Source organism: Molothrus aeneus, chromosome 1 (genome assembly GCF_037042795.1).
Source record: "Molothrus aeneus isolate 106 chromosome 1, BPBGC_Maene_1.0, whole genome shotgun sequence".
Classification (NCBI taxonomy): domain Eukaryota; kingdom Metazoa; phylum Chordata; class Aves; order Passeriformes; family Icteridae; genus Molothrus; species Molothrus aeneus.
This window is the reverse complement of record NC_089646.1, coordinates 70,607,564-70,632,921: the sequence shown is the minus strand read 5'-3', so window position 1 is coordinate 70,632,921 and position 25,358 is coordinate 70,607,564. Positions and strand designations below refer to the sequence as shown.

Sequence of the window (25,358 nt, the reverse complement as noted above, 5' to 3'; positions counted from 1 at the left end):
AAAAGCACTTCCAGAGAGCACAAGCACTGGTTACATACTGGCAATACCTCCAGCAACAAAGGCAGGTTTTGTCGATTTAATTTCACTTTCATTATAGTTTGAGGATAATGGGTCTGCTGACAATGCTCAGTCGAGTTTTTTACATCTTTTTTTACTTCTGCCCTAAGCTGCTAAAATGGAAGGATATGTTGCCCCCTCTGCTGTCCTAAAATTTAAGAGACTCCTGCTGAGCTAATCTCGGGTTCAAAAAAAGAAAAACCCAAACTAACAAAAAACCACCACACCAAAGCCCTGCAAATGAATTTATCCATTACTCTTTATCCTCTCAAAGAAGTTAAAAGTTACAGGCTTTGTTGATTCTCCATTTATTTTGAGAAATATAAAATATGAAAACTAGTTTACAGTTCTGGCACAAAAGATGATGTCGCAATAAGCACAAAGTTTCTTTTTACAAATAATGCTATATATCTTTAACATTTAAAAGTGCCTAGAGTTTTTCACAGCAAATAAACTTTATTCACCTATATATTTTTCCTTATTAAAATATTAAATCTATTTAAATTGCACGTGAACACTTTGGTGAAGTAAACTAGAAGTAAAATTATAATAAATCGGTATATAAAACAAAGAGTCATTAGAAACTACATGGAATGGAAAAGACTATCGAAGCCTAAGTTGAATCTTAAAGGCTGGCCAAGAAAACAAGAGACAAGACAGCAAATGATATGGCACAAGTGATTAAATTATTGACAATTAGACAGTAAGTAGAAAGTAAAGCCTATTTGAAGATTTTCACGGGTCTAATACACTGCTAAAACATTTCGATGCAGAGGTTTTGTAACATTTAAACTGGCAAGAGTTTTTCAACTGCTAAACATTTTTCCACAAGATTACAAGGCATCTCCTTCACTTTATATTGGACCTTAAAATGAGTACATTGGTAGATAGAGAATGTGCATAAGAAAACAAAATTTATACCAAAGGTTGCTGTAGTTGACAATTTACCTTGTTTTGACAGTAAAACAGTGGAGAAGTTTATCAGCTAAAATTAACATCACTAACTTGCAACAGCAGAAACTGGAACAATGAAAAAGATTATTCTTCTTGCTTTAAAAAACATACCTTGTTCCAACCTCCACAGTTGCTGAGGGTTCAACCTACAGTTTCACTGTCGTGACAACCACTTACACTATGCAAAATCAGGTCTGCAAAACTGAGGTGTCTGTAGATCAGGGCCATAACTTTCACCTGGTAGTCTTACTTATCCAGATACTTGCACTGCATTCTATCAGTCATGACTGGGAGGTGAGTGGCAATCCAAGATGTCCAACCTGAAAGCTTTAGAGGCCCAGCTGCCATAGTGTTGTGTGTGCTCTGACCTTCTGGGTCATGTTTCTTAAATGCAAACCCTTTAACATTACAAGTTGAAGATCCAAAAATTCAAGTATCCAAAGGCTTACTGGTTTTAAGTCCTGACCTTCAAGCTTGTGCTGGTATCAAGTCACATGCATAAGCATTTCTTTCAAACTACAACACAACCCATTCACCCTTTTTGGTATCTTTTTCAGGTGGTCACAAGAATATTTGATTTGCATCAAAACCAGAATAACATAGATCATAGGGTCTGAAGAAGTGTTCCAAGTCCAGGTTGGATGGAGCTTTGAGCAACCTGGTCTAGTAGAAGGTGTCCCTGCTGATGGCAGGGGGGTTGGAATGAGATGATCTTTAAGGTCTCTTCCAACCCAGACCATTCCATGATTCTATGAATAGCATTGTTATGTTGCTTTAAGAAACACAGCAATGTTGACAATGGATGTATGATAAATGTTCCTTTATGTCACTCACATTAAGCAGCACAGGAAATACAAATGCACACTGGATTTCTTTGCACTGAAGCCAAGCTGTTTAAAAATGCAGGAATACACTATAGTCTCAAAATTAGTATTATATTATAGGCATGCACAACTTCACATATCTAAACAAAATCAGGAGGCAGGACCTAAAACACTGACTTGGTGAAGAATTCAACAGCGCCTCAACATTTGCAATCTAATGAACTTTCACCACTTAAAATGAGAGCACCAGTGTGATCCTCTCCAAAAAAATATGTTTATAACCAGGTATTAAAGCAAGTTTAGTCTATGTGAAGAAAATTTGAAAAGTGGTCAACCTAATTCAGAGAGGGAAAAAAAACCAGCCTCAATAAATTACATTCTAAGGTTTTCCAGTTAACCACCTATTAATTTTTATCTCAGTTTAATTGAATACATCTTCTTAAATAGATATAGAGAATCTCTTAACAGAAGCAATCAATTTTGCCTATTTTGGTTGTTAAATATTACTGTCAAAGAAGTGAAAGTGCCCGGTTTTACACATAATTTTAGATTCAGAGTACTGAATGAAAATGGAAATATGACCTTGAAAACACACCAGTGCTAACAAATACAAAATATGCAGCTTTTGAAAAAAAAAGCAGCTCACAAGGCACTTATACTATAGTGGTCCATTAAATAAACTGTATACATAGTGCACCCTTAAAACATCATTGTTATGCATCAAGCTTTTTCAGTGTTAAACGAGATGTATTAGAAACAACCACTGGCTTCTGTATATTCTGAAGCAGTTATTGAGCAGCCTTGTTTCAGATAATGTAAATGAAACAAATTAGAAGTGGGTCATATAAGGAGAGTATTTTATGTAATTTCTCATGTGAAAGCTTTTCCGTGCAGTGATAAAATGCAGTGTGGAAGGCCATTCTGACACACACCTCTCCCCCCGGCTGACCCCTCTGCCCTAAAAAGCTACATTCCTGCTACTGGAAGAGCCCGGCAGTTTAATTATAATTGATTCCATCATCAACTACTGGTTTGGCTCATCATTTGCAGCTTTGAAATTAATGTGCATAACAGTAGCATTAAGCCACTTCCCTTTCCAGAGCAAAAACTGGCAGATTAGGTCTCTGTAAAAATTCTACATTGTTTCAATGGTTTAAAATGCTGAGTTATAACTGACACACTTGATACTGGTTTGATTTTTTTTTTGTTGTTGTTCACAACATACTTCAAAGGCCAGAAGAACTACAGACCCGACCACATCTCCTAGCATTTCTCTGTGGGAACGGGTTCTTCATCTCCCTTTAGAAAGTATGCATATATTAAACCATACTTTTTAATTACTCCCACACTGAGAAAGCTTGGATCATACAAACATATTTGTGATCTTCAGGTTTCCAGTTGTATGTTGGACAGAATAAGGAAAGCTGTCATTGACAGAAGGATCTGTAGATCGGCCAAAGGAAAAGTTAACATTCTAAATCAAAAGCAGTCCCAAAACGTTAGCAGAAGGTACCAGCTTGTTCAGGGGACTTCAATCTACTTCAGCCCAGTCTGTCATGGTACTTATTTCATCCATAAGCACCAAAGTGAGAAAACTTAAGTATTTGTCCAGAATTACCGCACATTGTCCATTCTCAAATTCTACTCTGCAGATCACTTATGAGCTCTCCAAATTCTTTCCAACTCAAATCACCAAAAAAAAAAGATATCTAATCCTCATTCGCACTTTTGCATAGTTTGGCATTTTCTGGATTTGTACTTTTGTTTTTTCTTTCATAGCTTTTGAGGGGACTCCTCTGTCATACATGCAAGTACTTCCAGCCTATATCCTTCAGGAGCAAAACTGAGTCCCACTTAAGCAGCAAGCTGTCCAGGACCGCTTGACATTCTTCTTTCCACTCATAGTAAAGATTACTCAGTTTTATCTGCACTTTCAGATTTTTCCCTTTGCATCATGCAGCGACGAACTATGCTGTCAAAACTTCCTAGGTAAAATAGGCCAATGATGCGAAAAATGCCCATGCAAACAACCTGGAAACAAAGAGAAACAGCTTTCAATTCATTTTGGATCCCAGATTGCACCTTATTAATGAGTCATAAATTTTTTTTTAAAACCAAGTTCTAGGCAGGCATGTTATATAATCTTCAGAAAACAAACTTGCCAAACCAAGCTAACTATGTAACAGTTCAGGACTGAGTAGCAGTGAATACTCTCAGCTCAGTCACCAACTTGCTGTTTCAGCTTGAAGAAACTACTGCAGTTTCCTAAACCCAAGTGCCACAGTATTAACAGCCATTTGATGAAAAGATAATCCATTCTTGCATCATGTTCTACACTCTGAAATTATTTTGAACTACGAGAAATATGACAACAGGTACTTCCCAAATCCTACCTGCTGAAGACCTTCAGTAATAGAAGTGACTGGTGACATTCCACTTGTCAATATTGACAGCATGTAACCATCTGATCCAACTGAGCTGTTGAAGTTCCCTTGCTGGATAGAAGGATTAAGAAAACAAACAGTAATTTCCCCATTTGTGGCAAATCATGATGTGTCTTATTTCAACAGCTACTCTTGATCGACACAGATAAGTGATATCACTAACAACAAATATTTTATTGTAAAATATATTGCCACAATTAAGAAGCAAAATACTCCAAAATATTTTGGGCTATACAGCAACATTCCAAAAGGCATTCATTTAAAAATGGAAAAGGAAGCTAATTTCTCTTAAGACAGTGTGCTAAATTACTGCAGATTTTTACAAGATATAAAGGCTGTAAATTTCTTCTTGAGGCATGCTTACTTCTATAGAAAATACATGACAGTCTTCACAGCTATAAGCATATTTCAGAAACAGACTGATACCCTAACTCTATCAGATCACCAACCACTACTGTAATTGTATGACAAATACAGCTTGCCTTTTGTTAAAATTAGCTTGCTTATCACATGAGATTTGCAAGGGGGTGTATTTCAAATGCTGGGTAGCAGGTTCTCTTTCACCTACATCAAGGATTTTTAACTGCAAGACACAGCTTGCTAACCAATTCAGAGGAGAGAAAAGGGGGGGAAGATACCAGGAAGAAATCCCAAACAACCAAACAACTTTAATTACTTTACAGTAAAATTGCAGTTCTACAGCTCTTACTCCCAGGCTTCTCTCATTTGTTTTCATTTGACTTTATGCCAGACAGACTTTCTGAAACATTGTGGGACCAAGTCTGTGGAATGTGGAAGTGAAAGGAAAAGGTGGAGTTCCTGATTCAGGGTTAGGGGTAAATCTATGCAAAGTAGTAGAGGTTATTAGATCTTATTATTTCCCAACACACACCTGAGAATACACAAACACCTTCTTGTTTCTATTTCAGTCTCTCTGCTGATGGCCAGAGTGCATAAAGACCATGTCTGAACTAATATACGATCCAAAGTGTAGAAAGTATGGTATAAATATACCAGATACTTAAGATGAGAGAGGAGATCAATTTTCCTCAATCACCAGAGAAGAATACTCTACTGAGGTAGTACTTGCTTTAAAAACAAAATCAGACATAATTTTGTGTTTATGTGCTGTATCTGTGAAAACACTGTAAAAACTTCACAACGGAACACCTGCTGTAGATGTAAACCATGTTGAAGATCAAGAGTATTTGGAACTGCAAAGTAATTGCAGATTTTAGGATTCAACGGGTGTGCTTTATGATCATGAAATTTCATGTTTGCTTCTATTCTGAGGTGCTTTATTAAGCATGCAGGCATTCCCTAGCACAAAACATTGAAAAAAAAATCCTCAGAAAGGCAATACACTAAGAACAGCATTTAATGTATTTTAATAACTCATAAATCACATACTTCAGATATTAAAAACCAAAAAAGGTCAACTGCCTTCCTTTATTGTAAAATTATTTTATATGAACTCATCTTCAAGAAAAATAAGAGTACAACAAGCTTTTGAGGTTAGACAAATGGTATTTGATACATAAAAAGTCAATAGTTCAGTGCTTTCAAGTCAGTCATAATCCATCTTTGAGACATTGCATCATACTGATGCATCATTTTAATCTGTCTATGTACAACTTCAGATACCTTTTACTTCTGAAAGACTATAAAATTGTTTGTGGGCACAGTGGCAAAAGAAGAATTAAGAAAACAGCTCTTGTTCAAACTACCCTAAGAGAACTGTTTTGTGTTAATTGCTTTTGCATTTAGCTTAGCCATTATCTTACAGTCTCAGTCCCAGTCTCTTCACCACAGAACATGCTCAAAAAACACAATTTACTTACTATGGCATCTTTCACTATAACTCTGGCAACTTGCTCCGCTTGGCAAACAGATGAGGTTTCAGAAATCAGCTTCGTCTCTAAGGGCTTTAATAGAAAAACACCAGTTTAAGTTTGACTAAGCACACATAGGAGAGAAAAACATGAAGGTCAAATTTTGGGTCTTTTGTCACAGATGGCATCACTGCTAGCACGTGTCACCTAAACCAGCCATTTAAACAAAGGTATAAGTATGTTCATAAATAATAGTCCAATTTTACAAAGGGAAATGACAACTTTTCCTCAAGTAGTACTTTTTTTGTATATACTTTATTACTACCATGAAAATGAGGTTTTTTTCTCCCAAGTATTTTATTTTCAGTAGAAGCTATCAAAACGCTTTAACTATTTTTCCTCAATACTTACACTTGTTCATTAACGTTTTTTGCCAGAAATTAAGTATAAGATGGGCCTGAAATATTTTAAGATCCTATAAAACAGCTTGCTTTTTTTTTTTTTTTCAGGCCTACTCTAATACTGGGATTAGTTTAATTCTGGATTATTATTTTTTAAAAAAGCACTTCTAGGGAAAAGTTGAGCAACTACAGGTTTCTCATCATCGAAGTACTACAGTAATTAAATTTCATAGAAAAGGGCCTATTTACCAATATTTGTAGAATTATGAGTTTTGATTTCATCAACCAAGCTCACTGATTTTTATTTTTTTTTTACTATGTGTATTTTAAGGGTGGCCAGGGGCACATCAGTGCCTTTGCCAGCACAAAAACCTTTCACATGCATTCCTACAGTGACATGGCTCATGTCATCAGATCTCCATTTCACAGCCCCTTATTTATTTTTGAGCTGACTGGCCAGTATCAAACGAATCTGAATGAGTTACAGGAATATCAACAGTAATTCAAATACTCTAAATCTGGGAAAAAAATAGCAGCTGTTCAGGAGTGACAGCTAAATTTAATGACATGTTGGGAATAAGGCAGGCAGAAATCAGCCATTAAATGCTTGATCTGGCTAGTCAGCTGGCCAAGGCATGGCTGTCATTTGTGAGGCAGCTACCTCAAAAAAAAAAAAAAAAGCTTACTGAATAAATACAGGAAAGCTATATCCTAGCTCCTGACATTTTCTTTCACTACATTCAATAATTACAGAGAAAAATAAGGAGATGCAAGATAGAGGCATATGATCTAATTAGTATTAAATATTAATATTATTCCAGTAGTATTAAATAAATGCAACAATAAATGAGTATCTGGAATGTCAGAGCAATGCAATATTACAGAGATTTAAGGTACACTATCATGCTAAGAGCAAGTCATCCAAAGAGGTCATGTAGGCTAAAACAAAGCATAATTCTCTCCTAAAAGACAAAACAGACTTTTTTGACAAATAAGATAAATCTCTCTCAATCTCTTTCAAAGAGAAATCTTAGATGAACAGTACATTCTCCTGGTGCCTGCTGGTGCCCTGAAATAGGCTAAAATCCTAGAGAATATGCAAGCTATACAAGTATCTGCAGATGTCTAATTCTGGCACTTTATGCGGATGTGTGGGAGTGTACATTTAATACAGAATATCTGTACCAAGAAATGATGAAGTAAGAATTGTGTTATACAATCCCTGCTGATTCCTATTCAACGGGTGAAAGACAAAATGGAATTCAAACTCAATTTCCAATTGTACGTGATGGTGCATGTTGAAAAGATGATAGCCTTAGATAGCAGATTTCTAGTTCACAGTATGCAAATAAAAAATAAAGAGATTTTTTTTCTGGTTACCTGATGCTGTAGTCTGAACAGGGGGCCTGAATGTGGTTTTTGGTATTATACTTCACATGTATGGACATGAAAAATGACAAGAGGTGACTAAAGGTCAAAACTTTCACTTTTAAGGTAATACAAATGAAAAAGGCCTCCTGCTGCTGACACATCCTTCTGAAAAGCAATACTGTCATTTCCACCATGAACACAGTGCCAGAGAGTTTCCTTTCTACTGTAATACTAGAGAACAGCCATTACTGAACTGGGTCATTACATGCATTCATACAATTTGATCCGGTTGCAGGCTCCACTGAAGGAACTGAGGTTTACTTCCATCTGTCACATCTATCACAACAGCCACACATTATCGAAGATGCAAAACAACAATATTGGTTAATTAAGCTTTAATATCAAAACAAACAGTGATTTTAGAGTTTACCACCCCACAGCAATATTCTGATGGCATGCAGGAATACTCTACAATGTTTTAGATCTTAAAGGCAAGTATTAAAGCCTCAGAACAAGAAAGTACACAAAATTATCCAGCAACCTATATAACTCTGCATAGTTAAAAACTGGTAAAATTGAAGTGTTTAAGAGTACTTCTTAAAATCTTATTATGATTTAAAAACACTGATTTCAAAAATTGAAGGACAATTTACCTTTGTTTTACTTTCTTCTGCAAAGCCAGGAGTATCAGTATCTGGAGGATAGGCCACCGTTACGTAGACATTGTAAGGTTTTACCTGTGTTTCACAAAAGCATTAAGTGTTACCTTAATACTGACAGCTTTTACATGTCCCTTATAATTTCATTAATTTCTCTTGTATTTAATCTGTTCAGCAAACAACAACTCAGATTGCGTCTAGGGTTAAGTACTCAGCAATTTCAAGACTTGCAGATTTGTGAACTGAGAAACAAAACAGCAAAGATTTTAAAAAGGTAGTTGTGGTGCTTTTTCTAATAAAATTCCCTAAAAACTTTGCAAATTATTTGATGAATCTTGGTGGTTTTCAAGACACTTAGGAAGAATATTAAAGTAGTTTAGGTTTATAATTTTACCAATTTCAATTTCTAAAAGACTAAGCCACTGTCAAATACCAGTACCCAACATTTATAAACACAAGGCCAAAACGGCTTTCACTGAGGAAAAAAACCCAAAAATGTAAAATTCACATTTGTTATCTTTAAGAGGTATACTCTCAAGGCTTTCCAACCCATGGTAAAAACTTGCAAGAGGTCAAAGTCTAAGGATACAAAAAATAATTGGAAAATGTGAGGGAAAATGGAAGGTCTTACATCAAGGATTGTATTTATTTATGTATTTGTATGTATGTGTCACAGAATTACATTACTTAGTGCAATCCTATTCAAACTGCTACAATGCAAATCTGTACCACAATACAAATAAAAAAAAAAAAAAAGAAAATATTCAGAGGGCTATGATAAAGCAAAATGTTGTAAAACACCGAGCATTTTTATTTATATTATGAAACATTCTATATTGAGCACACTTCCTGAAATACCACACCACACGCCCATGAACACCCTATTTTTAGTCTTGAATAATTCAGTCTCCAAAAAAGTACCTGCCACCAGTCTGTAGAAAGACCCTGCATTCACAGTGTTCTATCTGGCAGACCAGAAGTGATTAGAGGCAGTTTTACCCCACATTCTTATCCTGACCAAGGCATATGACAGGGACTATGTAAGGGTCTGGAACTAAACAAAGGCATTTCATATATAAACACATAATTACTCAAACACACATTCCTGACAGGAAAATGACAAAAGTAATTTTCAAATCAGTTTTATCTCTCTTACTACAATGTATTTAGCCACCTTGTTCCACTGAACAATGAAAATAGTATTTGGTTTTGGTCTTAAATGTAAGCTTAGATCACTGCAGGATAAAAAGCTCATATATATGAAAATATAGAAGGGTGAGTAACCACGAACCAAATTTTTGTTTTGGTGGGCAATCCTCAAATTCTAGCTTAGGAGTTCTACAGTTTCATATGGTTCACATACCATTTACCATGGACACTCAAACAAACTGGCAATCTCATGCATCCATGTGATATCTTCAATACCATTTTGCACTTAGAACCTTGAAGAAGGCTTTTAAGCAAGAGTCTTTAAAAACTAGTCCTTTTAATTAAAATAAAAGATCGAAAAAATGTCTCCACATGTGGTCATACTCAGTTTTAGGAACAGATTCAATCTATTCCCTCTTGTGCAACTGAAAGCAGGTTAGTTTCTGCAAACCATGCAGAGCAGTAAGATTGTACTGCTGCCAAATGAGGGCAAATAACACACAGATATTAGCAATGCTGCACAATACAACCCCCCCCCAATCTGTTTAAATGAAAATGTCCTGTGCTAAATAGGACAGTTAAAACAAAATTGTTTATAACCAAAATTACTTAAAACCACTGCACACATACCTCCATTTGCAGGGCTTCAGCCAACCCTCGAAGAGCAAATTTGGTGGGAGAATAAGCTGTATATCCAAACAGGCCTAGCTGGCCAGCCTGAGACGACACAAAGACAATCCTTCCCATTCTGCGCTCCTTCATGGTAGCGATTACTGCTCGGCTTGGGTAAACACTGCCCAGGTAATTGACGGCCATTAATCTCTGTACAAACAACATCAATATTGGAGCATTTGAGCCTCAGAGCCAGAATTCTTCAGCCAGCTGTTCGGTCTTATTTATGAAAAACACCCTACTTCAGTCTGCTTTAACAATCAAGTTCACCAGATCTGTTCTGGCAAAAGAAACAACTGTTTTCTATTCTACAGCTTCATAAACTGTTTTATAGCTAAAAATCTCACTCCAAGCCAAAAGAAATCCTGTAAGTCTTAATAGCATACAGGATACTGATAATACTGTGAACCATATGGCCTTGAAGGAGAAAGAATAATATTTCAGGGAAAATCTAACCTGAACAGCCTCCAGGAAGCAATCCATTTATGCATGAAAACATACTGAAAGTTTAAAGAGCTTTCTAAAACAGGAAACAGGAAAAATGCTATGTATCTACACGTTTCAGCGATTTTATTCTTTGCCAGGATAAAGGGAAGTCTTTAATTTCATTCTCTACAAGACAAACCATAACTGATAGCCTATACAAGTAATAAAATGGATGATTCAAATTTATTATAAAATTATGACCATTTAGTATTTTCAGATGATTCAGCATTGTCTGTAGATGAATGGAGGCCTGAGGGCTGTGGGCAAAAAGTAACCAAAATACAGGTGTTTTGGGGTGGCTTTTTTGTCTTTTCATCAGAGTAGCAGCTTCTCAAGCTGAAAGAATATGTGTATCTCAGAACTGAACACTGATAACAGCTGCATTTTTCTTAAGCAGGTTAAAAATATTGTTGTAAAATCTTCAAGAGAAAAAAATGAAGCTATATGAAATCATTAGGGGAGAACTTAGAGGCAACCTTTGCAAATCTGAAGAGATTCTGACAGCTAGCACAAGTCAAGTGTAGCACTGTTCAAGTCTGCAGACATGGGAATGCAATCTAATTGTTAGAATGGTTAAATAAGAAATCATCATATGTTGAAATAAAAAAGTATGCTCACTCACTTCAAAAGAATTCACTTCGATATCCTCAAATTTTCCTGTAACTGATGTTCCTGCGCAGTTTACGAGCATGTCAACTGGCCCCAACTTCTCCTGAGCCTGGAAGAGGGGACAGAGGTTAAGATATTCTTTATGAGGAAAAAAAACCTTCCTATATCACCATACCAAATAAACTATTTCAAACAGAAATACAACACACAGAGATAAGCTTCTCAAGACATGCATGTGAATCAGTTATTCTCTCACCTGTTTTAGAACATTCTCCACCTGTTCATAGTCTTTAGATACATCAACGGAAATACAGAGTACAACCTAGAAAAGAAAAGTGAAAGCACATTTTCACAACACACTAAGTCTAGTAATTGCTGACTTAGAGCCTTTCAAAATGAAACAAGCCCAATGCCATATCTTTTCCACAAAAAAAGTAGTCCTTTTGACAAGATATTCTGCACTTCTTACACACTGGAGAAAGCAGTTTCAGCTACCTCCAAGCTCCTCCCCCTCACACACTGGTTCTAGTATAATAAAGATTACATTAAGAACAAATAAGCACTTCATGATCTTCAAAGCAGTGACTCATGTGCAAAGTACAATTTCTAATGTACTGTACTAAGAAACACTACTGACAGTTATTTACATGAAGTTTAGTAAAAGCTATTTAAACTAAGACAATCAAAATTCCCCAGTGTTTTGTTTAACTTTCATCATCTAAACATAAGTCAAACCATTCATATGGCTTAGGCTCATCTTTATAGAAAAAATTGGTTTTTTCCACCTCATAGCAAGGCATTGTTGCAGTGTTACCCTGAAACAGCAGCACCAGCACTGCAAAAAAAATTCTCTTCCAAAATTTAGGAAGCAAGTGTTAAAACCCCTCTAATTTTAGTACTTGCAATGCACACTACCTCCTTATTTCATGCCTTTTTTTTTTTAAGAATAGTAGTAAACCTAGTTGCATAATATTTAATTGGGACACCTCAAGGACAAAATGAAAATAAAAATTCTATGAGAAACTGACTCATTGCACAGTGTCATAAATATCTAAAAAAGCGAAGGCATGTGTACATATTTACATCTTGTCTGAAAATCAGACATTAAAGGGTTTAGTTTGAAAGATATAGAAAAATTAAAATAACCAAGGAAGAAAGAAGCAGAAGGGAAGGGTGGGCAGGCAGGATGAAGGAAAAGAGGTGATAGTGATATGGTTTTTTTGCAGCAGGTTAGGCCCTTTTTTCCTTGAAAGTCACTGACTACTTTCAGCAAGATGGTCTGAGAACTAGGTTTTCAAACACCTTCAAATGAACTTCTGGCCAAAGAAAGCACTGCTTCTTTTGGGTTACCACTTCCAAACTGTGACTGCTGCAAACACCATGTGCTGACAAATAAGCTACTCTCTCTGCTAAGCCATCAACAGAGCTCTGGGGCAATTCCTCATCTTGAACAGAAAAGCCATCTCCTATTGCAATCATAGGAAGGACTCCTGTATTCTTGTTCCAGCTTCTATCCTTTCTGTTGCTGTGGTCAAATTAATTTAAAAGTCAGAGATAAAATAAACCCAAGTCATCAGTAGTTTGTAAAAAGTATGCTCATGACCAATTATCATGGAGCATGTGGGCAAACACACACACACAAAAAAAAGCTCACCACAGTGTAACTAACTGCTTTGGCAGCCAGTGATTCGTCAGTCCTGCCCCTGGTCAGACTGTGACACTTCTCAGCTGCATAAACAGAATGTGCCTGCCATTCCTGTACAGCAGGTTGGCTATTCCTGCCTCCCAGCACTGTGTGTAGCTGGACAGCAGAGTAAACTTGTGGCACAAGTTATTGGCAGGAATCCCCTTAAGGCATTTATTACGTTTTGGAAACATTTATCTTTTTCGTAAGTTTAAGAACAAAACAGCAGCTGAATGCAAACAACACTGAATTATCATGTGGATGTCTTTGCCAAGATCAGTGAGGGGATGAAGTAAATCACAGTTCTCTATAGAAACTGGAGCAATTTGTTAATTTAACAGATTGCATAGATTAGTTACACTGTGAACAACACACTCGGGAACTACCACAGCTTTTACTGACTACTATCACGTTGTACAATTCACCTCTTTGCTTCTCTTATCATACATTCTTTCTGCTGCCCTATACTAATTACCTTTACTCCAAAATATGGAGCATAGATCCACATCTAGGACACCAGAAGTAGTCTTATGTCCAGCCCTGCTCATCACATTTTGTTCTAAATATTGCATGATGTTGGATCATTAATAATCCCCAATAGAAGATCAACTCAATCCCCAGTAAAGTAACTGAGAATATTCTAGATTAGAAAAAGGTTTTTAAAAAATACTGGAAAAAAACTCTAAGGGTAAAGATTTTGCTGCGGTGCACACCTACATCCAGAGAGGCTGCACCATCAGCACTCTAAATCACAGGCAAACGTGAAACATTAAAGGTACATACAGGCCAGACTCTGGTTGTCAATGCAGCTTGGTTTGAAGTATGTATCCAAGAGCTCAACAGTGACAGCACATGCCCAAAAAACCAGTAGTATTTTCTGAGGATCTCTGCGCCTCTTGACATGGGACGACTCAGTGTCTTCAAGGACACAGACAATGAGATCTGCAGGAAGCTTACAGGTGACACCAAGATTGGTGGTGCAACTGACACACACAAAGGACAGAATGCCATCCAGAGGAACCTGGACAAGCTTGAGAAGTGGGCTCTTGGGAATTTCATGAAGTTGAACAAGACCAGGTACAAGGTATTGTACCTGGATTGGGGCAATCTCCCCCCCCTCCACTGATGAAGGCTGGGAGAGGAACTGAGTGAGAGCAGCCCTGACGAGAGGGACTTGGGGGTACTGGTGGATGAGGGGCTGGACATGACCCAGCCATGGGCACTCACAGCCCAGAAAGCCAAACGTGTCCTGGGCTGCATCCAAAGCAGCGTGGGCAGCAGGGCCAGGGAGGGGATTCTGTCCCTCTGCTCTGGTGAGACCCCACCTGGAACCCTGCATCCAGCTCTGAGGCCGCAGGAAGCACATGGACCTGCTGGAGGCCACAGAAATGACCAGAGGGCTGGAGCACCCCTCTTATGAAGACAGGCTGAGAGAGAAGTTGTGCAGCATGGAAAAGGCTTCAGGCAAACCTTACAGCTGCCTTTCAGTATCTAAAGGGGGCCTACAAGAAAGCTGAAGAGGGGCATGTAATGATACGACAAGGGGAAATGGCTTTAAACTGAAAGGCAGTAGGTTTAGATTAGATACGAGGCAGAAATCCTTTACCGGGAGGCCCTGCCACAGGTTGCCTAGAGAAGCTGTGGATGCCTCATCCCTGGAAGTGTTCAAGACCAGGCTGGATGGGGTCTGAGCAATTTGGTCTAATGGAAAGTGACCCTGCCAAGAGCAGGAGAACTGGAACTAGACGATCTTCGGGGTGCCTTCCAGCCCAAACCATTCCACGATTCTGTGATCTACTAAAGGTTACAGTCAGTGTATGTTACTTATACCAGGCATCACCTTTCTCTACAGCCTTTCAGTAATCCTTTTGTACAGCTTCTCTGTTCATCTAATGTCACTTTACAGTTTTTGATCTGTTGTTCCAAGGCCAGCTCTGCCCCAGACTCCCTGCCTTCTCCAGTTCTGTTCATTCAGATCAGTCAGGCTTCCCTGAGACCACGTCCACAACCCAGCAGCTACAGAGGAGTCAGCCTGCCTACCACCTCTGCTGCCAGCTGCTTAACCTGGCTGCAAGCCTGAAACTGCTTCTGCAAAAAAAGTCCTAGTCAGTCCACACTGGAGCTCGCTCAGCCTTGAAGGTGCTTTTGGAGATTTTCACTGAAACTCCTAGATACATGCACCAAATAATAGTCTTTTTAGAAGTCAGCATCTATCAAGCTAGGACAGATTTTAACAAGAACATCCTGACACAGTGTTTGACAAGGGATTAACTGTAATGCTAAGCTTGGGAAACTGCTAGAGCAGCTAAAAGAAAATGGTTATCAGGATTTTTTTTAATGGGCAAAATGCAGCTTCTCCTCACCTCAAATAGCTTACATTTTCAAACAAAGTTGATCTGAGTAAGGCAGCATGCACAGAAAAAAAAAAACCAAAACAAACCAGCTTGAGCCATTTGATAAAAATATAAGGAAGCATCTATCTTATCTTATAAATGGAGGTATTAAAAAATTTTGTATAATTTTCAGCTACTATACTAACATTTGTGCCAGCAAATATACACTTTTTTCATTGCTTCTATTCAACAGAATATCTAGTTTATCAATTCAATTCTTTAAAGTAAAAGTTCTCAAGTATAAGTAAATTATCAAATCAGCTGGGACTGAGGGCCCATAAAAATTATGGACAACTGAATTGCATTTATTTGTGATCATGAAAGGAACTTAGTTACTAAGTTACTTTTATGATAACAAAGTCCTGGAACACAAGAAATCAAAGATGTTAATAGTTTCAGTACTATTTCCCCTCTCCCCTTCATTATTAGTAGTAAGAAAAAATTATTTTACTATTTCACCTCAAGTTTGCATGTTTTGAACACAGCAAGCCTAACTATTCCAAGTTAGTACTTCTGCAAGCTCTAAACTATTGCCCTCATGCACAAGTGCATTATCTATGCAGCAAAGCAGCTTCTATGTTTAGAAGTCTCTGAACTTCACAAATTTAACTTGTGTAACTGGTACAGGAATCAGTCAGGAAAAGGAACAAAAGTACGACCTAGTGAAATAAACCTGGGAACAAGCAACTAAACTTCTTTCCCAAGACACATGCTGTATTTAGGAATTGCAAAAAACATGGTATTTGAGGAAAAAAAAAATGGTTCTTCCAGTTCATTTGAAAGAATAAAATGCTTATCAAGTGACAGTAAATTGCAGCTCTCCAAAAAAGCATCCTACACCTACAGATGAAGACATCTTTTTCTAAGAAAAGCAGGCTAATGCACTAACTAGGCAACATCAAATATAGCAAGAGCTCAAAACATCTAATGTAAACAGACTGGTATTCCTGAATCCAAATATTGAGTCCTCACTCAGTTTTGTCAAACAACTTTGTTTTAAATACAGAACCAGTGAACTGTGTTGTAGTCACTGTCTTAAACAAAACACACAACAGCCCCTCTTGGCAATGACCTTACCTGCTTGTCATTAACAGAATACTTTTCTATTTCCTTCTTCGTCTGCAACAGCTTGTTCTGAAATGGACACAGAGACAACTGAAACATAGTTCTGAGAGCAGTCCTCAGTACTTCAATATGGCTTAAGCCCTAAAGCCCCCCAAAGTTATCCTCAAATAGTTAAGAACATTTTACTGTCATTTTGAAGACTTACAAAGACATGAAAACATAAAATTTATCAAGAACTCACTTCTCTGTTTTTCACTTTGTGTTCTAAAGCCAGTAACGACTTCCAAAAACGATCTAACGTTTTTGTTTCATGCTACAGAGAGCACCTGAAACTGTAGGTATTGGTTCTTCTCCTTTATTTTGGCTCTATTTTTATTTATGTGATATTACATAAACCTTCCTGCAGAATAATCACTGGCATGAAATCATCAAATCACAAAAATCTGGTAAATTCAAAGTGTAATAATCCTTTCAAGAAAAATTCTCTTAATTCTGACTACATTCAAGGTTATGTAAAGTAAGTTCTCAAGTGTAAGTAAATTATCAAATCAGCTAGGACTGAGGGCCCCCCAAAAATTAAATGCTTTTATTTCCAGAATAATTAGGTTTTTTGCAACAAATAAAACAACAGCCTCTTATGGAAACAGAGTATTTCCAATTAAATTCTGAATACCTCTTAGTTAAAAAACAGCAACCAAAAAAACCAACAAAGCAATGCTTTTCCTTCCAAAGCTGTCTTGATGAAGAGTTTTTCACTATGATATAATGCTGATTAGACACCAGTACATTTTGTGAATTTTAGAGAAGATTAAACTCCCACATGTCACTTACTGTAGAGAAATTCCACAGTTTTAACCAATATAGGGGTTTTCCTGATTTTGTACTCTGGCACAAATCTAGACAATGATATAACAAATACCAATAAACAAAGCAACAGCACTGGTGAAGTTTTAAATCAAGCTAATCACAAATTCCATGTTGGGCTATGCTTCTTAAAAAGGCAGCCACCTCTGCTATTCAAATGCATTAATTTGGAATGCTTAGGGTCCCTTTAAAATACCCACTGAAGTAGTATGAATAATCATCTATTCCAAAATTATTCCCCACCTATACAGATTTTGTGAACAGTTTAGCCAGTAAAATTACACATGCACTTACCTCATCCCTTGCAATCAGTGTTATGAAAGCACCTTGCTTGTAGCATTCAATAGCAATGCATTTTCCAATTCCACTGGAGCCTCCAGTTACCTAAAAGTTGTTTGAAAATATCAGTGTTAGTCCACTATTCTCATCTCTTCTCACATATGTATGAGTCAAATCACATGAAAATTCCAAAAACATACTGAGGTTAAAGTATCACCCAATGAGACACAAATACAGGAGACGTACTAAAGTTAGCTTACTTATGGAGTATGAATGAAACATAAGATCTGAATAGATCAATGAGCCTTTGTTTCTACCTTAAAACCAGTTTTACCTCAGTTTTTGGTCATTTCTGTTGTCAGGCACACTTAGACCACTCCCACGTGGGCGCTCTCACATGTTCCATAGGCTACTTCTAAAAGCATCTTGTTTAGAAGTTTGAAATCATTATGAATGCCATGACACTGCCATTACATACTGTCCCCTCAGACCTGGCCACAGTAGAAATTACTTGTAAAATCAGCTATTGCAGATTGTTTTCTGAAGATGACATCATGCAAACATAAACAAAAAACACTTTCTTCCTTATTAAGGGAAAAATCCCATTAATTCAACAATTTGCCCTTTGTAGTGTATTTTTCAGTCCCCCAGTCAGAACCTTGAACTGTCCCCATCCTATCCTGCTATTTCAGTTTACTGGGGATGCCAACACCTAAATTTTGATAACTTTTTCTTCTTCCTCCATGCTGTACCATCTGGATAGTCTTATATGCAAACAGGAAGTTAATATTTCATTAATATTAGACAAACACAGGTTGATGGCTACAGTCCTGCATCATATGCTGCAGGAGTGTACCCTGACAAATCATACCAACACACAGCTGAAAGTCACCTTACCACCTCTCTCACTACCCTCAATAAACCTATTTATGAACTGCCTGTGGAACAAGATGTAGATGACAATCCTGACCTCTCTTTTTGACTAAAACAAAAATGTCTGCCTGACATCTTTAGGTGACTTGGATCAGTGTCAGTCTGCATGTGCTGTTAGTTCTAGGACACTGGTATCTTCCTTATATTCCCAAGTTATTAGAATTTCTCTTAAACAGCATATTAAAACTCATATTGAGAAAATATTGGAACAAAATACCTAGAAGCAGTTATTTTAAAGAAAAACACATTGATGAAATGAGTTCGGAAGAATTGGAAGAAGATGAAATTCAGATTTCTTTGGAAATCATGACCTTTTGCTCTTCATCAAAACCTTTCCAAAGACTCCAGTGAAAGGCTACCTCCCCCATTTTAAGAAAATGGAGGCATTGAGCTATTTAGTGTACCAGCAAAGATCCCAATCTCTAACTACACATCCTATCAAAAGCCTTGTGTTGTCTTCTCATTAGGTAATGTCTCAGTTTTGTTTTCAGAACTGCATTATCCTCAAAATTCTTTCCACTCCCGGAGGCAGTAAAGTCAGAAGAGTCAGAAGTACATTCCCATGAGTCACTAAACTCTTCTTTCATTTGAGTATTTTACCACTAGCCTTCAAAAACAGCTTAGTGCAAATAAAATAATCCCAGCAAAGATTTTCGACACAATCCACAGTTTCTGACTGGTTCATCTTGAGCCGAAAATGGGCCAAGAATGGGAGTAGCATTCACAAAGACTAATTTTGGCACTTTAGGCTTCCTCTGTTACTAGAGAGAACTGCTTCAGATTAACTTCTAACTGACTCTGCAAGATTAGCTTCTCAGTACCCAAACCTTTGAGGATAACTCCAAGAAATGCAAAACCCTGTCTGCAGTATTACAAAACAACGACGACAGCTTTCAGAGTAAATAAGTCCATAAGAGTGCGAGTGTCAATTATTGATTTGTCACTTCAGCAGAACCACAGAATTAATTTAATGATTCATTAGGGACAGAAGCAACAAATACACTGAAATTCTTAAAATAGATTGCAATATTTCAATACATAGCTGAAAAGGTTAAAATAGTTTGATACATTCAGGCAGACCTCAGATCCATAATATGTGAGAGATGCTTCCACACATCAGCAGCAGGTACACCAGCACTAATCAATGGGCATGGAAGACTGCTCCAATTCCAATTTTTGGTGAGACAGCTGATTACTACCAGCACAAACTGGTGACTATTAGGAATGGGTCAACTACACCAGTGCTTGAGGAATTCTCTGCAGGTGAAGGTACTGGCACCAAGCCTCCAGCTTGTCAAACAGCGCTAACGTTCACTTCAGAAAGACAATGTCTGAAGTCATGCAAGAAACAGAAAAAGGAAGTTTTTATTTACAGTCACACCCAAGAACACTGGACAGAGCTCATATCAGATTGGTTGATGATAAAGTGCAATATCAATTAGCTGGGAACTTTAGCATTTAGGTGGGAGGCTGCTACAAGCACGTGGGAGGTTGTTACTAATACATCTTTAAAGGAGCATTCACCATGAGTGCTACTGTAATAGCAAAAAATAAAATCTCCAACACCAGTGAAAAGTTTGCTTTGTGCTATAATGAAGTTAACCTAAGCAAATCTATGAGGTCTGTTAGGTATGTAAGTTCCTAACATGCTCAGAAGTAACAGAAGAGCACATACCTACTCTGTTAAAGCCAACATTATTACAATTACTTACCCTTGTGGCTAATGGTTCTACACTGCTACTGCATTTCATTAATTCCGGACATTTGAATTGCCACCACTCCCATTTTTAAATTTTACTGTAAGCCAGCCTCAGAGGAGTGACCAAAAATAAAAATCTGGCCACTGCAACTCAAATCACAGATTAGTACTTTGACAAGAAGGCAAAATTAAACCTTAGCATTAATTCAGATATTCAGAATGCAACACTTGAGCAGTGTTACTGAGCTGTTTCCATGCTTAAAAAGAAGAGGTACCAAACTACGTATGCCAAAAAGTACTTGGCTACAACTTGTTGAGCTACGATCCCTGATAATAGAGTTCAATTTTTAAGTGTCACAGGATTTATTTCCCCCTTATAAGTGGAAACAGTGGTGCGAGTAAAGAGAATTGATCTATGAGATCTTCAAATTTGATATACTGGAAATTAATTTCATTTGATGAGACAGTCCAAATCCAAATTAACTGAACTGTCATCAGGAATGATCAAGACTTGATATGGCATCTCCAATAGAACTTAGTAACTTTCACTGATAACTGGATGCAAGCTGGCTTCATGCTTTTAGACAGTGCTCTGATAGAAGGTTCTACTGAAATGGAACATGCCTTTAATTGGCTCTAAGTGGTTAGCACGTCTGACTAGGCTCAAAATGACCTCTTGCCGAACCACTCGGATGTACCCAAACCACAGATCTTATCACTCCCAGCACAGGAACGACAAAGGTGCTGAGACACCAAGATGGGCCTTCCTGACAGCTGACCACAGTCACCAGGCTGGGTTCTGCACAGAAGTGGGGAAATTACTGGACTAGAGATGACCCACGTGCAGGAGGATTCGGCACGATCATCCTGAACTGCACCTACATTAAAAAGGGCCCTTGTCAAACTCAATGGGAGACAGTCCCAAGCAGGTCACGTCTTTCCATTTCCTGCCATTGCTATTCCGAACTTGGATAACTGCATTCATAACACTGAATGCAAACTCAGGGGTTTGGGTTCTTCTCAGAAATTCAACTTGGTTTTAGAAAGATTAAGGCTGAAACAAGGGGAGAAGATCAGCGTTCATATTTCAGCATGGAGTTTTTAAACATCACTCAAAAACTTTTGTAGAGAAACTGAAGAGAGAACATGTATAGAGAGCAGGTGTAACACCCCTGATAAAGAGCAATTAAATGTGGTGCGAGTGAGCTCAATGCAAATGCAGCAGTGGTGACTGCCTTAGCCTATTTTCATACTCCAGTCTACTGTTACAGCCAGCTACCAAAATACTATCTTAGTCTCACAGAATCCGTGACATGTTTGTAGCCTGAGAACAAAGGAGACATAAAGCCAATGGCAAAATAAGAAATGTTCTAAACTGCCTTCTGAATCCCAAAGCATGAAGAAGTTCAGCACATGAAGCCGCATCTCTACAGTACAAAAACAACTTTTACACCCTTTCTTTGAGAATTGTTTTCCTAGTCATGCAAGAAGTTAAAAAATATTAAGCATCTAAGAAGCATTTTATTTAAAATAAGTTAAACCTAATGCCTGAGCCAATTTAAGAGCAGAGAAAGCCCTTATCATTTAGTGGTGCTAGTTGGGGTAAAGAAAATACACAGCAGATAAGGATGGGGGTGGGGGGGGGGGGAACAGGGGGTGAGGAACCCACAAGATTAGACGATGAGTAATTTGGAGTTCTCTAGACTCTCACTCTGAATAGCACTCCTTTTCTAAGAAAAAGGGGCTCTTATAATTCTATGATTTTTCCAGAAACCACATCTCGCCTAACACAGCAAGGGCTTCTGTCACGCAAACGCGCAAATGACTGTGGGAGAGGACAAAGGAAAAAAACCTCAAGTTTTCTGCTTCAAATTCCTATCCCAAATGGCAGCCAGAGTAAGTTATTCAGCCATAACTCAGACATCTCCTAACCATAACTGCTAGGAGTAAAGAGAAATAATTTTTCTGAAGGATTAAAAGTGAAAAGAATGCTGACTTAAGTTGAAAATTCAATAACTGGTATGTAATAGCCTCTGAAATTGCCTAATGACCTTCCTTCAGAAATGCAACAGATTTCATTATACTTTGAACAGATCCATAGAAAGAAATGTTTCTAGGGAAGACTGACTTTTTCTGCTTAAGTAAAGCAATTTATTCAGGTATATTTTGAAAAATTATAGTGTGCAATGACAATCACTCACCCTGTTGAAATGGCTCAACCAGCTATATACACAATTTGCAGGTCATTCTTTTATTTATTTCAACAGTGCGTTTAACTGAGGCCTGATACTTAAACAGATTTTGATCTTTTTCAGTGAGAAGACTTGAAAGCGAGACTAGAAAGCAAGCAGTTCTACAAGTGGTGACATCAATAAAACTGTTTGCCTGCAGATTTGTATTTGTATCATCAAGTTGGATATATCTTACAGCCTTTCTGTAAGATTTTTCATCATCAATATATTCATATAGTTAGTTTTCCAGTAGAACTCCTAATTTTACAGGACTTGCAGGAAAACTGTTTTTCAGACTTCTACTAGTACCAAATTGAGCATAAACTGCTAATTAGCAGCAATGGTTACAGGAAGGCTTCTCCAACAAGAATAGTCTCATCATTTTTAATGTGAATTTGTTTTAATGAACCCTTCTGATTGGAAGAGCCAAGTAGCTTTTAAGGAGTTTAATCATGACACAGAACCAACAAAACTCCATGTAATCATTGCATATATAAATAAATAAAACCAACCAAGCAAAATCCATTTCACTTTTTATGTTTGCTATTCTATTTCTTCACAAAAGTCACAAAAGTGTGGAAGTCTCCTTCACCTTTGGCTTAATAATCATTACTCCTACAGGGAAAGAGCCATAACCCAAGAACCTTAATGCAACCTTGAACACACCTCACACAGAATATGATGCTGTAAAGCCAGTTACAGCACCCAAGTTAACACCTACTCCATAAAGCAACTTGGGAGCACTGTTGCAACTTGGAAACATCTTAATCATTCTGGGGACAGCTCCATCCTCCAAAGAGGAACTCCAAAAGATAATAATGAAAAAAAAAACAACAAAACAAAACTACTCACTTACAGTAAATTTAAACAAACAGTGAACTGCAGCTTCTCTGCACAAAACATACCCTGGAGATTTGGAGATAAACTAAGAAAGCTGATTCTAGGACCCTGAATCCTTTGAACTGCTTAACGCATTTGCAGTCATGTGCCCAAATTCACTATTTTGTGATGCCTCCAAAAGCAAACAGGTAGTATTCCCCTTTCTTCCGTCCCCCTCTTCCCAAGCCACATATTCATATAACTTCCAGCGATGTACTAGTCATGGTCTCTTTCAACAGTATGCTCTTCCAAAGACTTCTTCCTACCATCTTGTCAAAATATTGCTCAAAGACATCCATATCAATGTGCTTAAAGATGAAAGGGCGCCCAAGTGTCATCTGACCACTTCCTTTGTATTGGTCGTTCCATTTCCTCATACCTGACTTGGTTTTTTAGACCAAGGAGATCATAGATTTGGCCTTTGGTTTATGCGTGTGTACACACACCACGTCATTACCCTGGGAGATGCTAAAAGAAAACTCGAGGTAACCCGTGGCTTTGGAGAATACAAAAGGAATGTCTCAAAAAGCCAGCGCTGAGATTGGAAGATGGTGACTCAGACCATCGCCTTAAGCCAACCGGGACACGCAGCGGTTGTCAGAGCCATCGGGACAGGTCATTTCCTTATCTCCCGGGACTTGTGGCTCCCGGTGTTTTGGTAGCTCGGGGTGCCACCGCCAGTTTTCCACGCTTCCTCTCGGAGCCGCGGGCACCCCCAAGGCTGGCGCTGCCCGGCCGCCAGCCCGGCTCCGGGTGTCCCCAAACCTCCCTTCCCCGCCGAGCGCCTTCCCCGCTCTCCCCGCTCCGGCCGCGGGATTCCCGCGCCCAGAGCCCCGGCTGCCAGCGGGGCATTGTCCCCATCCTGCGCCCCCACCTCGGAGACAGCGGCTTCCTTCCCTCCTTCCATCCCTTTCCCAGCGCAGGACGGGCGGCTCGGGAGCCATCCCGCCGCCTCCCCCGGCGCCCAGGCCGAGCGGCAGCGCCCGCCCGCTGCCTCCTCCCGCGGCGGAGCGGGACGGCGACCGGGGACCCCCGCCCCGCGCCCCTCCCGAGGGGCGCCGCACTCACCACGACGTGCGCGCCGGGCAGCTTCAGCGACTTGGGGCTGATAAGCGGCGACACCATGTACAGGAGGAGGACGAAGGCCACGATGAAGGCGGCGGCCAGGAGCAGCATGGCTTGGGCTGCGCCGGCGGAGGAGGGGCAGCGGGCGGGCGGGCGGAGGGCCGAGCCCCTCGGGCGGGCGCTGCGGCGCGAGGGTCGCGGGGCCGCCCGTCCGCTGCCCGTGCCGCGGCGGGACCGGCGGGGACGGCGCTGCCACAGGGGGAGCGGGAGCGAGCGCGGCGCGGAGGAGGTGGCCGCGGGAGGAGGGGCCGGGCCCGGCCGCCGCTCCGCCGCCCCATTGGCTGCCGGGGCGGGGCGCGGGCCCGCGCGCCGCCATTGGCCGGCGGGCGGGGGGCGGGCGCGCACGGGTTGGCGGCGCGGCGGGGCCGGGCCCGCGGATTGGGGCCCGCGGCGCTGCCGGGGTCAGGGACGGAGCCAAAGGGCGGCGGGAAGCAGGAGCGGCTCCCGGCGCGGCGCAGCGCCCCCTACGGGACAGTGGCGGCGCTGCGCGGCCGCCCCCCCTCGGTCCCTGCCCGTGGCGGCCTCTCCGGGGGGCACCGAGGGGCGGCCCCGGTCAGGAGAGCCCAGCCTTGGCGGCGGTACCAGCTGCAGGGCAGCGTGAGGGCGGGGGCGGGCCCGGCCCGTGGGCTCGCCGCTGCCGCCTGCCCCGAGATGGGCGGTGCGCGCCAGCTTGCCGCGGAGGCGTGGGCTCGGAGCTCGCCCTGGATGCCCTGTCCGTGAGGAGGGAACTGCCGGCCTCGGGACGGAA

General features: G+C 39.7%; 1 protein-coding gene across 1 annotated transcript; it reads right to left on the bottom strand.

Annotated features, from left to right (window-relative positions):
• Positions 1-349: 349 nt before the first annotated feature.
• Positions 350-24,661, bottom strand: KDSR (3-ketodihydrosphingosine reductase). Its single transcript, XM_066559261.1, has 10 exons — positions 24,554-24,661; positions 17,759-17,848; positions 16,613-16,669; positions 11,715-11,780; positions 11,472-11,567; positions 10,322-10,513; positions 8,537-8,620; positions 6,121-6,204; positions 4,229-4,330; positions 350-3,866 (listed from the first exon to the last, which is right to left on the bottom strand). Exons 1-10 carry the CDS (start codon positions 24,659-24,661, stop codon positions 3,747-3,749), a joined length of 999 nt encoding a protein of 332 aa, XP_066415358.1. The 3' UTR covers positions 350-3,746.
• Between the last annotated feature and the right edge of the window lie 697 nt (positions 24,662-25,358).

Coding starts and splice junctions, on each gene's coding strand:
- KDSR (XM_066559261.1), bottom strand. CDS start 24,661: ATGCTGCTCCTGGCCGCCGCCTTCATCGTGGCCTTCGTCCTCCTCCTG. Junction 10,514..11,471: donor TCGAAGTGAATTCTTTTGAA/GTGAGTGAGCAT, acceptor TTGTTTGTACAG/AGATTAATGGCCGTCAATTA. Junction 6,205..8,536: donor CAGAAGAAAGTAAAACAAAG/GTAAATTGTCCT, acceptor TTTCTATTAAAG/CCCTTAGAGACGAAGCTGAT.